Genomic DNA, 15,552 nt, shown 5'->3' with positions numbered 1-15,552 from the left:
ATTATCAATGTATACAAATAAACTTACCATCAAAACATAGTTAATAAACCAAATTTTGATACAAGTTTTCATTTCTTAATTTCAAAATTAAATATTTCATTAAGTCCTCAATCTCCCCTTGTATGTGAATTGTGACATTTGTTAGCTATGACTTGCCCATTATCTATTTTATCATCACCCTTCTTTGAGGCCCTGAGCTGAACATAAATTACTCATTATAGTACTGATGTTACTAAAGCACAGTCTAATTTTTATAGCTTTAAATATTCTTTATTTATAGAAACATAAACTAGAATGTCAGGCCCACTTTGAGGCCCTGAGCCAAACATAAATTATTCATTATAGTATTGATGTTACTAAAGCACAGTCTAATTTTTATAGCTTTAAATATTCTTTATTTATAGAAACATAAACTAGAATGTCAGGCCCACTTTGAGGCCCTGAGCCGAACATAAATTATTCATTATAGTATCGATGTTACTAAAGCACAGTCTAATTTTTATAGCTTCAAATCTTCTTTATTTACAGAAACATACACTAGAAAGTCAAGCCCACATGCTATGCCCACCTATTACAACCTCTCTTTCCCAAATTGCCATTTGCTACTGATGTATAATTATATTTTGTTCTCAGTACAGAGTTTCAGCTATTTCATCCACAGATTGAAAGTTACTATTGCTAAACTTAAGGGCATATTTGAAATAAACAATAATTATTTAATGTGCTATTATCATCATTACAAAAAAGTAGGCTTAAGTTTCATTAGCAGCTCAACAGAAATAAAACAAGAAACCAAATATAAGTACTAAATTTCTTATTTTTTTATGTATACGTTAAATTTATTGTTATAAAAGTAACTAAAATGTAAAAATTAGAAACTTATTAGGTTAGATAATGAAAAAAAATTTCTCTACGAGATACGTCACGACTAGCTTGTGTGTTATGTCATTTAATACAGTAACCTAAGTTATGCATTTGGCATGTGATTTACAGATTCTTTGCAGGGTTATTAGACATGGTCCAAAGAGCAATAAAACAATAAAAACTGATGTAAACTGTTATGATACTTATACTGCTTATGATAAATAATTGTGATATTCTGTTACAATATGCTGTCATTCTAAAAAGAAAAAATGGGTACTTAGATTTATTTCCTATTTGTTTGTGGTGGTTACAAGATTGGTCAAATTAATGGAGTTCGTATAGAGTTAGAGTAGGGCAAATAACAAATGAAATATAAAGTTTTACTGACAAAAACGTTTGATATTCATTTAAGAGGTTTTAGAGATTATGCAAATGAAATGTAAAAACTGTAAGATGAAAGAAGTGTTTTTCATCTTATATATTCACGGAAGAATCTTTAGTAGAAGATACTTAATTAAGAAATCTGAATTTTTTCTACAAAAGATTTAAAATATTTACTAAAAGCTTGTTAAATTTCATGGAGACACACTAAATACACTATGAATCATAATAATCGTTATTTCTTCAGTACAGGCTTGGTCCATTGAACCAAGCTCGTGTATGTGGGTTAAAACATTCAGTGGGAAGTTTTCATTATAAAATTCAGTTTGATATTTTCAGAATAAAGCTTACAACAGTCATTTTATGACAGTGTTTCTATGGAATCTATTCAACACACTTTGAAATGTGTACAATACCTCAGACATGTTATACAATAACAAACACATTTTAGTGAAGTTTAACAGAAATGTTACATTCTGATAAATGATCAATACACACAAGAGGTCAGCATTTTTTTATCCTCTGCAAATTGCAATGCATTATGAAATGTAACAGAAAGTTTTTAACCAATAAAATGGATAAACTTCAGTGTTATTATCACAGTTAACATAAAAAACATCAAGATCCAGTAAATAAAAGCAGTTTCAACTGATATTTTTACAGTATATAACAAAAAGGGGTTTCCATGTTCTAACAGATAATTTTTTTATATAATTAATAAATGCACTCCAAACAAACACTGGGACAGATTCAAGCTCTCTTAATGCCACATTAAATATTACTGTGTTAACGTACCTTATCATTCATCATCTGTCTGGTTGCTACATAGTTTAATTGTTAATCACTGTTTTGGGGGATATATAAATAAAATTCACTCAACCATTCATAGTGGGTTGTCATCCCTGTTCAATATCACTGGTATATCAGCATAAAAATGAATGATTAAGTTTCTACTTACATAAAAAACATGCGTAACACAAAACTAAAGACACCTGTCCAAGTATAAATATAAAATTAAAATGATATTAACAAAAGAACTGACAATTTGACAGACAGTTTTTAACTGCACAGAAATCACATGTAATAACATTTTAACCAAATCACAGTGAAGAAATACACATTAAACAAAGACTTTCAAGTGAATTTGGAAGAAATGCTGGTTTCTCTTTCAGCATCTATTTTTTCGCTACATTCTGCTTTTTCTGATTTTCAATTTAGGCATTAGGATGTTTCTAAAGTTTTTTAATACACGTGTGCTTAGTATTTACACTTTCATGATTATATATATTTACACTTTCATATTAAGTTTAACTTAACAATTAATAGATGGATACAAAATCTCTATAAGGATCAGTCATCATTTGATTAAGTAAAAAACCTCTATAAGGATCAACCAAGTATATGTGAATGTATTTTCTGTGGGAGTCCTGTAATGCTATTTTCTGGTAATATTATAGTATTAGTAACATTGTTTCATTTTAAAATAAGGCATCAAGGTTTTTACTTAATCAAATGATGAGTGATCCTTATCGAGGTTTTTTACTTAATCAAATGATGAGTGATCCTTATCGAGGCTTTTTACTTAATCAAATGATGACTGATCCTTATTGAGGTTTTTTACTTAATCAAATGATGACTGATCCTTATAGAGGTTTTTTACTTAATCAAATGATGACAAAGGCACCATTTAACATATGGTAAATAGTGTGTTCTAATGGTACCATTTAACATATGGTAAATAGTGTGTTCTAATGGCACCATTTAACATATGGTAAATAGTGTGTTCTAATAGCACCATTTAACATATGGTAGATAGTGTGTTCTAATGGCACCATTTAACATATGGTAAATAGTGTGTTCTAATGGTACCATTTAACATATGGTAAATAGTGTGTTCTAATGGCACCATTTATCTTATTCATTTAGATTAGATATGTAATAGACTTCATTATAGTTTTTGTTACTTGTTTCTAAGCCAAGTTAGAATTTTGTGGTAATGTGTGTGTTATATGCTATATTTTGTGTTTTAGGCAGTGAATTTCTGTATTGCGTACGTTTTAATGACATATAACCAGAAGAACATTAAAATATTAAGTGTTTGTTCTATCTGTTCTTATTTAGTTCAACTTTATTCGGGCATACGAGTGTTTCACCCACAAGAATCACACTTGCTTGGTGTTTGAGATGCTAGAACAAAACTTGTATGACTTTCTGAAACAGAACAAATTCAGTCCTCTTCCTTTGAAATACATCCGTCCCATCCTACAACAAGTGCTTACAGCTCTGCTGAAGTTGAAGGTAGGGTAAAAATTTAAAATATTTTGGTCATCTGTAAGCTAGGTTAGTCCATGAAAAGTGTGTAGTAGGATTACTAGATTATAATGAAAAATGAAAATAAAATGATAGTCTAGGAAGAGTTACATAGTTTATCTCACTTTACCTTTCAGCAACTCGGACTAATCCATGCTGATCTTAAACCAGAAAATATCATGTTGGTGGATCCTGTACGCCATCCTTTCAGGGTGAAGGTGATCGACTTTGGCTCAGCTAGCCACGTTTCAAAAGCTGTGTGCTCAACATATCTTCAGTCACGATATTACAGGTAAACAGAATTTATGTATAGAAATCTTGGTAGTTAAACCTCTTAAAATTTGTACTTTCAACATTAACAGTGTACTTCATGTAATGCTGCAGCTCTTCTGAAGGATCATTTGGTGGATATTTGTGATAAATGACAAAGGCATGTTAATGGAAATATCAATTTCCATGTTGATAACCCTTCAGAATATTTTAAAGTTGCATTTCTTCAAGCATGCAGTATGAATGTCAGAAAAGGCTTTTTATCTTTGCAAGCTGTTAGTGTATCTCAACTTAAAATAATACATTACCTATCTCATAATCTAGGCAGTTAGTGTGCTGGACTGTAGAGCCGAGGATCCATGGTTTGCATCCTGTTACCACAAAATTGTAATCTGCACTTTGAGGCCATGGGTGTGTTATAAGAATGACAGTCAAACCCTACTTTCCAATTACAGTAGCCTAAGAGTGGACCGTGAGTTATGTTGGTTAGCTTGCACTTTGAGGCCATGAGTGTGTTATAAGAATGACAGTCAAACCCTACTTTCCAATTATAGTAACCTATTAGTGGACCGTGAGTTATGTTGGTTAGCTATCTTCTTGTTAGTCTTATCACTGCATAATTAGGGTTGACTAGCTCAGGTGGTACTTGTATAGCTATGCATGAATATCCAAAACGGACAACTTGCCACCTCTCTATTTACTGTTGGTGTTGTATGTTTGAGTGTTAGTGCCACCTGTCAAAGTTACATAATCATCTCATTGTATATTTCATTTGGTTTAGTCTTCACACTTCATTACCCAAAGGAAAGAGACCAATATTCTATAAATATTATCTTTTGTCATTTTTCTTACGGTGTTTTATTTTCCTATAATATCCTAAACAAACCTTACCCTGTTTTTAATTTGAATTGTTTACAACCACGTTATTTTTTTAGTAAAATATTCAGCATGTAATAACATTCTGTTGCACTTGTAACTATAATTTTTTTCAATTTAAGGATTATAGAACTACACAATAGATCAAATATGTGGCTTTTGTGTATTTTGAAAAATAATAACAATGTATTTCTTACAGGGCTCCTGAAATTATTCTTGGCCTGCCATTCTGTGAAGCAATTGATATGTGGTCCTTAGGCTGTGTGATAGCTGAACTTTTTCTGGGGTGGCCTCTTTACCCTGGGTCTTCTGAGTATGACCAGGTAGTTAATAATGCATCACATCCGTAGATCATGGTTTCATATAATGAACATCGTTTTCTCTTTGCTAGTTTATACCTATGTAGTTTAGGTCAAAAGTGCATAATTGAATGGTGATACACTGATTTTTCATTCATCTCAAGTTATTACTATAACCTTAAATATATTTTCTTCTGTAAAAATAATAAGAAAATACGCTAAAGTAACATAGATATTTGTAGCCGTGGTTCATAGAACAGCTCTTGAGTTTTTTGTTTGTTTTTTGAAGTATATACTTTTAGCTCGTAACTCTGTCATCATCTCTTGACCAATTTGAGATCTAATTACAGTTTTGGACTCAAGAGGTTAAACCCTTTCAATTGATGTATTTGACCATGCCCAAGGTCTCATACATTAATTTACTCTAATCCTGCCTAAAAGAATTTCAATTTGAGGGTAGGCTGGTAGAGATCCTGATGATTAATAAAACAGAATCAGGTATACGTGCACCCCCACGATTGGTATTGTTGGTGCACAAAAATATAGCTAATAAAAAGGAAAAAAAGGTCTGGATTAATTTACTCTAATCCTGCCCAAAAGAATCTCAAGTGCTGTGGCTATTGAGGATTCCCTCTTGTTTTACCTGCCAGCTAGTAAGTATGTGTATACACTCTGGAAAGCATTGCTTATATGAGAATGACTTGCTTGAGGTTATTTACAAAATGTCTGTAAGAACTCTCAGAAGAAAATTAAGAAATCAATACTTATGTTAAAATTTGATTTATTAGCTACATTTTGATGCCAGGTTTATTCATATACATTAATAACGAAATAGATTAATTAACTTTGAATGTAACTCTGTAAAAGGTTGTGATATGCACAATTTAACCTACCCATAGTGAGAGGGTTAATATAGTTGTCTGTTTGTAACATTCATTTTCTGGAACAGTAAAGTGAAATCATGTTACTCATATAACTAGCTTGAATTTGTTTTTGTTTAATTATATTTTACACATCCTCTGTCAATATCATCACCTCATATTTATTATTGGGATTTACACACTAACCACAGGTTGAGCAGGCCACATATATATGGCATAATTGTTGACCAAGCAAAAAATATTATTCATAGTTAAAGGAAAGATGACACAAGCAGTAAATAAAAGTAATCATTAACTTCTGCTATTTCTTAGTTTCATGTCACTAGTGTATTTTTTGCTGTCCCTGAATCTACTTGTATTTTGAATAAAATACTTTTTTATGGCCAGTGATAAAATAAAACAAGTGATAAACTTAAATTATTACATTTAGTGTTTTCAAGTGAAAACTAACTGTACAATGTTTACTTATAAGTATGCAGTGCTTTAAATAAAGCAGAAGAATTCTACTGAATAAAGATAGATTTTTACCTCCTTTTGACCTTTCTTTTTAATATTTCAGCTGTTGTTTTCTTTGTATGTCAGTGATCATATGTATGAACAAAAGAATTATATATGTTATTTTATTAAAGCAGAAAATATTTAGTTCTATTGAAAGACCCTAATGGATACACTTACAAGATTTGAATAAAATATAGAAAGTCAAAGATGAAAGGAAGTTATTTGTACTTTTTGAATATAAAAACTGTAAACATTATTTCGAAACAAAATTTCACGAGATAAAAATTGATGCAAGTACATCAAATGTGTTTTTTTTTAAAAACGGAGAAACATTATTTGGAAAGTTTCATGTGGTTCGACTGAGTAGTTTTAGTAACTGTGGTGTGAAATGATACGTCTGTAGCATTGTTCATGTGTTTCAATAATGACCTATCACACTAGTATCATAGTCTGTTAGACAGTATTTTTATAGGTGAAACATAATGATCAGTTAGCTTCAAAGAGTGTAAGCATTGAACAAGCACGTAGGTAGCAACCTGTGTTAGTTAAGTCACTTACTGGTCGGTATAACACTTATTTATATTTGATTATGCTTGTCTCTAGTATTATTTATATATAATCTAAACCCAATCTTTGTCATGTGGTTACATACTAGTGTTTTATTTTGGTTCTTTCAGATAAGATATATCAGTCAGACACAAGGATTGCCAGCAGAACACATGTTGAACAATGCCACAAAGACTACTCGTTTTTTTTACAGAGAAACAGACAGCAACTATCCTTTCTGGAGATTAAAAGTACATTCACATAATAATAACATAAAATATTCTTATTTAAAATATGAGAAGTTGTGAAAATGTTGATCTATATAATCACTTTCAAAATAAGTTTGTTTTAAATATTAAACATAGATTAAAATTAAACACAAAGAAAATCAACAGGAATGGCAGTAGTATATTATAATCACTTCTAAACTGTATGAAAAAGGCATTGTAATAGTTTTTTTTTATCAATATTGAATAATAATAAACTTTTTCTGTATGTTATAATATTGGTTTCCTAACGTAAATCTTCACTCAAGTGAAATAACTTCTGTTGTGTGCGTATGTCTAGATTAACAAGATACGTTTTTGTTGCGGTTGAAATCTATGAAGTTATTATTTTACTCTTAAAATGAATGGACATTAAAGCTATGAAATTTCAATCTCAAAGTTCCAAGCTTTGACTAACTTTAGTATAAGCCATCAGACACTAAAGCTGTGACTAAAAATCTTGTATGAGTGCTTCTAATGTTTATAAGTTTGCAATATCTCTATTTTTCCTTTACATATTATTGAAGAAAACCTAGTATATAATGTGAATTTCCATTTCAAAGAAATGAAATATTGTAAAATAAATTTTTTGTGTTTCATAGACCCCAGAAGAACATGAAGCAGAAACTAACATTAAGTCTAAAGAAGCTAGAAAATATATCTTTAACTGTCTTGATGACATGGCACAGGTAAGTAGTTTGTTCTTTAAAAAAAAATTATATAACTTTATTATTATTATTATCTAAATTTGAAGTTCAAAAACATTTTAAACGAAAATTTGATGTTGTTTATAGATAAATATTAAACATAAGAAGTTATAAAAAAAGAAAAAATTTTTACTCTTTCCTGATTTGTTGCTATGTATTCTTACCTCCCTGCCCTCTGGTGGTCTAACAGTTAGCTTGTGAGCTTATTATTTTAAAATTCAGAGTTCAGTCCTTGCAGTGAGCACAGGTTGCCTGTCCTGTAGATTTGCACGTAACAAACAAACAAAAAAATTACCATGCTTCTAATGGTTTTTTTAATATGATATAAAATAATCTATACCATAAAGCAGATTGTGCCTGTTTTTCTGTCCATGACAAAGTTTTCTTGATCTCTGATCACCATGAAACTTCAGAGGTCTTTGGGTACAGTCCAGATCGCCAGTATACTTATAAGTACAAGTTGGATAATATATATTGAAAATAGATACACTAATATGAAGAAACTGTCCGATGGAGGTGAATTTCTAGAAATGTTTATGCCAACATTCAGTAGACCTGAGTGGTAAATGACACACATACCATCCATTCATTCCCTTGAAACCAATAAAATAAATGGCATGTGGACCTGTGGTAGTTTGTAATACTCTAAATTAGTAGAAGTACTTGCCAAATTCTTTACATTAGGTGTCTGTGACTTTTTGGCAATATATTTGAACAACAAATGGACAGCACATAATCCACTTGTTTTAAAATATATTCAAAACAAGTCAAATGTATGTACAAAAATTCGTTACACTATTGTTTACCACAGTTGTATCCAGAGCTTTAAGTAATTCTCTTTTTCGGCAAAAGTCCACAGAGGCTGGTTCAATTACTTTAGAACCTAGTTGACAAGACGAATTATTTCTTCTCTCATCTATTATCACAATTTAGTCAGTTATAAATTCACTTTTGTTACCCCATGGGTTAGCACAGTTTATCCAGAGCTTTAAATAATTCTCTTATGCGTCAAAAGTTCACATGGGCTGGTTCAATTACTTTAGAACCCAATTGACAAGACGAATTATTTTTCTCTATCTCTGTTGTTACAATACAAGCTGTGATACTCACTTTAATATCACCATTATAATTGTTGGTTACCACAGTTGTATCTTAAGAGTTTTAAATAATTTTCTCCTTTTCATCAAAGTCCACACAGGTGGGTTCAATTACTTTAGAACATCCTTTGACAAGACAAATTATTCTTCTGTATCTCTGTTTACAATACAAAGTGTGATACTTTCACTATAGAAATCGACTGTTTTGGCTAAACTGCAATCACGCAGTCTAACTTCACTTTCTTACTTGCACTCTGTATCTGCATGTATTTATAACAACAATATTGAACATAATGAAAAACTTGGAAGCTTTGATTAAGATGATGTCAACAATATTACAAAAGCCTAATACAACAATTAAACTGCATACACAACATAAGACTCGTACAGAGTTATGTAACAAAACTTGTCATAACTATCACTTTTAAAATAATTAACTTTTAACACTCTTGTTATGAAAACTAAATAATCATTAAATATTAAATCACTAAATAAACTAAGTCACTCTTAAACTAAACAGTCTTGTGTATTCAACAATACTGTTAGCAGTAGTCAGAGATCTTTTTGATATTGACCATTAAGTAAAATTTATAATACCTTTTGCTAGTATTTCTAATTACAACCAAAATATAGGTTTTTATGTACCTCTGTTTTCTGATTAAGTTTACCATGCCTACGTTTTTTTGAGCATTAGCTTGAATTCTTTGTAATAAGATAGCTGATATGTCATCAGAATGTGACACTAAATAGTGTCTTCTTTCTAATTTGACTATTTAGAAGATAAGTTATTACAAATACCAAGAAAACAACTTTAAACAAACATACACATTTTTTTAATTATTCCAAAATTTTAAAGAAAAATTCTCATAATTTTATTGCATTGTAATAACTTTTATTTAGAATGTTTTGAAAAGTGTATTGTATTTATAAGTATATTTGTGAAAACTGCAAAATATACTTAACAAACCTTATAATAAGAATGATAGGACGTTGTTTTATACATCATCAGTTTTCACAAACATGTGTATATTTAGCATTAAAAATGGCTCTCCAAAGACAAGTGTGTTCACTGCTGTTAGCTTTCTTTTCTTTGACCTTTAAAAATATTTTCCACAGGTAAATGTGCCAACTGATTTAGAAGGTGGAGAATTGCTAGCCGAAAAGGTAGATCGAAGAGAGTTCATCGACCTTCTCAAAAGAATGTTAACTTTAGACCAGGAAAGAAGAATTACCCCTGGTGAAGCTTTAAATCATAATTTTGTCTCTCTCAACCACCTTATGGATTATGCACATTGTAACAAGTAAGAATTCATTCAGATACATTGTTTTAAAGTATTAATCAACACCACCATACGTAAAGCAAACGTGAAGTTATGGTACACTTAACTGGACACTACCCAACTTTGTTTACTTGTGGTCTATTTCAGGATGAACCCATTCATTAAATAAAAATAGCTTCACCAAGTTCAGTATACCATGTAGCTAAATATTACTCTTATAAATACAAAAGTATGTATTTGAGCAGTTAATAATTTTGAAATAAACTTTGTAAAAATGTATGTCAAGAACCACACCACACACTCAAAAATAACATACCAACGCCATAGTACCTCCTACAAATTGATGTAATCAATACTCATAGGTAATTGAGTTAGTCAACCAACTCTAGACCTGAATAGGTCCAGAAACTACCATTTGATTCAATATTTGCATGCAGAAGTTTCTGGTATATTGCTTGTATGTGTAATATGTAACTTAGATTAGTTATTTTAATTCCTGAAATTAGATAACATCATTGTGGAAGAAAATATATAGCCAACTCCCTTTCCAGTAAAAGAACATGTTGTAATTACTCATATTAATTTATTTTCTTTCTTTTTTTGTAAATAATTTTTATGTTTTATTTTACCTCTGCTTTGTTTCCTAACAGTGTGAAGGCTTCAGTTCAGATGATGGAAGTTTGTCGCAGAAACAGACATGCATATGACCAGAATGGTAACCAAGTGCCAATAATGAGTAACTTTGGTTCTTCATCCAGTAATGTAGCTATTACATTCAATAATCAACTGAGTAACCTGCAGAATCAGGTAGGTTGTTTTGTTACTCAGCGGTGAATGTTAAATATATAATATTGTGTACTTGTTTAATACAGAGTTCCCATATTTGTACCTGTAAATACCTGTGTTTCTTATTAAAGATTTTATTTTAAGTGCTCAAAATGCTTTAATTATGAGAAAAATTTTGGATTTTAAAGAAAGTGTTGACAAAACTGTGTGACTTATGAAAGCTGTTCTAGCACCATCTGCTGCCACTGCTTTCCATATCATAAGATCCTGGTCTGAGAGGCTATGTCCCCAGAGCTATAAGTTATTGAAATAGGAAATATTGTTATATGTTTTGTGTGTTATTCAGTAACTGCCACTGGAAAACGTTACTAGTTGAATAATAGATAGTTTCAGTTTGAATTTCAACATAGGCCATTCTTACTTAAATACTCTACTTGTATTTCTATAATGACACCATATAATATTAATGATGGTGGATCGGACATTCTTAAGAGGTAGTTTATAGACTGGAGAGACATAACACTCAATAAGGAGATCCAGTTAGGCTACTAATTTAAATCTTTTGACCTTCATGACACTTCATACGACTTGTAAGTTTGCCTTTAATTATAGGAAAAATATTGTTTGGTGAATAATAGAGGTGCATTAAGATGCAGAACACACTATTTATCATATGTTAAATCCATTTAACATATGGTAAATAGTGTGTTCTAATGGCACCAATGGCAAGAACACACTATTTATCATATGTTTGTGAAGAGTTAAAAATAATTGTGAATTTATAAGAGTTTTGAACATTTATAACAAGTTATTAGTTTGGTGTTTTGTAACTTCTGTAGTAAAAATACATTTCAGCTGTTTCATCACATCACCTAGATTATTTTTTATTATGAAGGCATCCACTGTTTTATTAGGTGGTTAAGAGTTGAAAAGGTTTATATTTTTCTCTCCAGAATATAGTTGTTATTTAAAATTTGATCTTCAATACAAATGTTGTAAGTTTGACTTAGATTTGCCAGCATTTATGAATTTTCTAACAATCAAGTGATGCTTACTCTAGCATTTGCTTTAGAAATTAGTTCTAAACCTATGTGTTTTACTACATTTAGCAGCGAAATGGTTTGAAACGCAAATCACATGAGCTTGAAGATGCGACAGGTTTGCAACATCAAGTGTTACAGCCTCACCAAACGAAACGAATAGAAGATAGAGCCCAACACACACACCATCGGCATCAAGTGCACCATAAAAGTTCTGCTGCAGTCGTGCCTCTAACCTCAACAAAAAAATTCTCGACAACAACTACAACTATCACCACGGCGCCTGCAACATCAAAAAATAGCTCCTCCAATACTGAGGGGGACTACCAGCTTGTACAACATGAAGTTTTATACTCAGCCACAAACCAGTACGAGGTGCTGGAATTTTTGGGACGAGGGACCTTTGGTCAAGTAAGTCTGTTAAATGTTTTAACAATTTTAGTTATTTTAAATAATGTGGAACTTGGTGGTTATTTGGTTGTTGAGCCAGATTATGTCACAGAACAGATTAAAATTTTGGCATGAAAATCACAACGTTTTCTTCAAAAGTCCATAAAATTTAGTTGATGTTTCTTATGTTTACATTCAAGCAATTATTACTTGTAGTATCAGTTGATAATGAAAGTGCTTGGTGTTTTGTTAGGTTTTTCTGGATTTGTAAATCAACTGACCTTGAATAAATCTCTCATTGTTTATATGAATTTGAATCCAGAAATGCAGTAATTGGGTTGTTTGTAGAATAAATAATTTATAAATACAAATAAAATTTCTATAAGAACTAGAAAAGCACATTTTCATGCAAATATAAATTTAGTTTAGTTGTAGGATTTCCCGGAGAAAATATTTTTTATTTAATTAAAATTCTTTCTATTATTAGACAATTTGATTTTAACCAAGCAAAACTGTGTAATCTACTGTTAATAGCTGTTTCTACTTTTAACTTTCAAGCATAATGGCTGGGACTGAATAACCAAATCAAATTTTTTAAAGTTAGAAACAAACATTTCGTATTTTATTACACTTTGCAACCTGTGTATTAGAAATAAGTATGTACTCTTTTAAAAATGCTAATTTTTGTTTTATTGACTTAGTTGAGTGATAAATAATAAAAAAAGAGTTTAATTAAGATTACATGTACATTTTTATTGTTAGCACACTGATATTAATTGATTGTTAATTTTATGTATACAGACAAAACTATTTAAAACTATGCCTGTTTATTTTTAATCCACAAATTGTATAAATGCACAATAATAATGATGAGGGTTTTGAGAATTATTATGTAGTTAAGACTTAACAATATACTGATCTTAATCATTAACCAGAAAAAAAAAAAAAGGACATTTTTCAGAAGAGTAATGTAAGAGAAAATTAAGTTCCAACATCAGTAACTTCTTATTATTGACTTACAGGTGGTTAAGTGCTGGAAGAAAGGGACCAACGAGATTGTGGCAATCAAAATCTTAAAGAATCATCCCTCCTATGCACGACAAGGTCAGATTGAAGTCAGTATTTTACATCGATTGAGCCAAGAAAGTGCAGATGAGGTAAAAGGATATTTGTTGATAAGATTATTCTTAATGAGTAAGTAATTAACTTTCTTAAAACAATTAGGAAAGCTTGTGTAAACAAATACTCATATGGGCTTTTATTGGTTTGACTGTGAAAAGCTATTAGGCTTAAAAATTGTGGATCTTTAAGAAATAAAATTTCCAGTTCTTTTTACCACTTCGGCAAAGTAGTAATAATAATCAGATACTCCACATAAAACTTGTTTAAAATCTTTATAAGAATTTACTCTGAATACAAGGATGCAGCTGTGTCTTATTCATGTAGTTAGACTGAATCTGGAGACGTTAATAAGACATGTTATAAGGGCGTGTTGATTATTATATACCATTAAAATAAGCTAGAGACATTTTGTTTGATGTTTATCTTCTGTGTGGCTTAATCAGAAATTTCAGAATTGACTGTTTTACCTTTAAATTATAAAAATATTGTCATCTTTGTATGTAGAATGTATTCCGACTAACATTCAGCATTAGCATCTCAGATAAAACCTAGGACTTTTGGATAGGATGCTCTCCTGAAAAACAGTTTGGGAGTGTAGAAAACGTTGACTTTTATTTTATTTTTTTTTACCTTCATATCATTAATCATTAGCCATTAAATTTTGTGTACAAAAATACACGTGATATATATGTGTGTATTCCTCTCTCTCTCTCTGATTTACTTGTGCTGTAGACAAAACAACAAATCATTATAAAATGTAATAACTGCTTTGTAAATATTTCTGAACGTTAGTACTCGTCTCATACTGTGTTCCACCCGTCCCTCGACATTTCGTCATCTTCTCATACAGTGAAAGCAAGAAAGAGTCTCTGATAGTGAAAAGTGTGTTAACTTAGTTATAAGTAAATTGTTTCAATGTGCTACTGTGTTTAAAAAAGTTTCTTGAAACTAGTTTTTAATAACTGTGTGAATTTCATGCTGTACGAGAAGTTAGTATGATATTTGTTACGTACCTGATATAGTTTAACGTGTTTGTGGCTTTGTGTGTGTTTAATGATTATAACACCTAACACATGATAATGAAAATGTATTGGTTTTCACTGAATTGTTGTATTTAAGGTGATGTAAGTAATTTGCTTTATACTCACGGGAAGTTTAAAAGGAGTGTGTATGACTTACAACTGTGTATATGATATTTGTATTTTGTACATAGCACTTGAAAAGTTAATGCAACTATATAAAGTATAACACAGTTATAATACTTGGTAATTTAGAGTATTTAGGTGTTATTATCACAAGTGATGATTAGAAGTTTCAGATGTATCCGACATCTTGTTTTCTGATTTTGTAGCTCTTCTTGTTAGATGTACATAACACCCAGTCAGTTGTTATGAGATAAACTAATGCGATGATTAGAAGTGTCATGTATCTAACACCTGATATGTAACACTTGTTTATTAGGTACTTGAATGGTTCTTTTACTTGGTAAATAGAGTTGACTACTTTGATAGTTAGACTCGGTATCGGGTATATAGTAGTTGGTTGTTAAATGTACTTAACGCTTGGTAACTTGAGTATTTTCTGTTTCTAACACCAAGAAAAGTAATTTGATGTATATATAATACCAGGTAGTTTGTTTAAGCCATTTAACATATGGTAAATAGTGTGTTCTAATGGCACCATTTAACATATGATAAATAGTGTGTTCTAATGGCACCATTTAACATATGGTAAATAGTGTGTTCTAATGGCACCATTTAACATATGGTAAATAGTGTGTTCTAATGGCATCATTTAACATATGGTAAATAGTGTGTTTTAATGGCACCATCTAACATATGATAAATAGTGTGTTCTAATGGCACCATCTCCACTGATAGCAATCTTTACTAAGAGTGTTAGAGTGATCTGTACCTGTCTTGTAGTGAATCACTTCACA

At 30.6% G+C, this 15,552-nt stretch overlaps 1 protein-coding gene across 1 annotated transcript in view; it reads left to right on the top strand.

The window, feature by feature from the left end:
- LOC106471917 (homeodomain-interacting protein kinase 2-like) overlaps positions 1 to 15,552 on the top strand; it is a gene marked incomplete at its 5' end in the record, with an annotated part of 39,922 nt that overhangs the window by 5,019 nt on the left and 19,351 nt on the right. Inside the window, 7 exons of the mRNA XM_013932542.2 lie at positions 3,367 to 3,543; positions 3,693 to 3,847; positions 4,901 to 5,024; positions 7,057 to 7,176; positions 7,794 to 7,880; positions 10,112 to 10,296; positions 10,926 to 11,082. Coding sequence (XP_013787996.1) covers positions 3,367 to 3,543; positions 3,693 to 3,847; positions 4,901 to 5,024; positions 7,057 to 7,176; positions 7,794 to 7,880; positions 10,112 to 10,296; positions 10,926 to 11,082 — 1,005 coding nt within the window. The remainder of the gene's footprint in view (positions 1 to 3,366; positions 3,544 to 3,692; positions 3,848 to 4,900; positions 5,025 to 7,056; positions 7,177 to 7,793; positions 7,881 to 10,111; positions 10,297 to 10,925; positions 11,083 to 15,552) is intronic.

The sequence above is a fragment of the Limulus polyphemus genome, unplaced genomic scaffold, assembly GCF_000517525.1.
Source record: "Limulus polyphemus unplaced genomic scaffold, Limulus_polyphemus-2.1.2 Scaffold4961, whole genome shotgun sequence".
NCBI lineage: Eukaryota > Metazoa > Arthropoda > Merostomata > Xiphosura > Limulidae > Limulus > Limulus polyphemus.
Note: the sequence above shows the minus strand (reverse complement) of the source record. Positions and strands in the feature narration are given on the sequence as shown.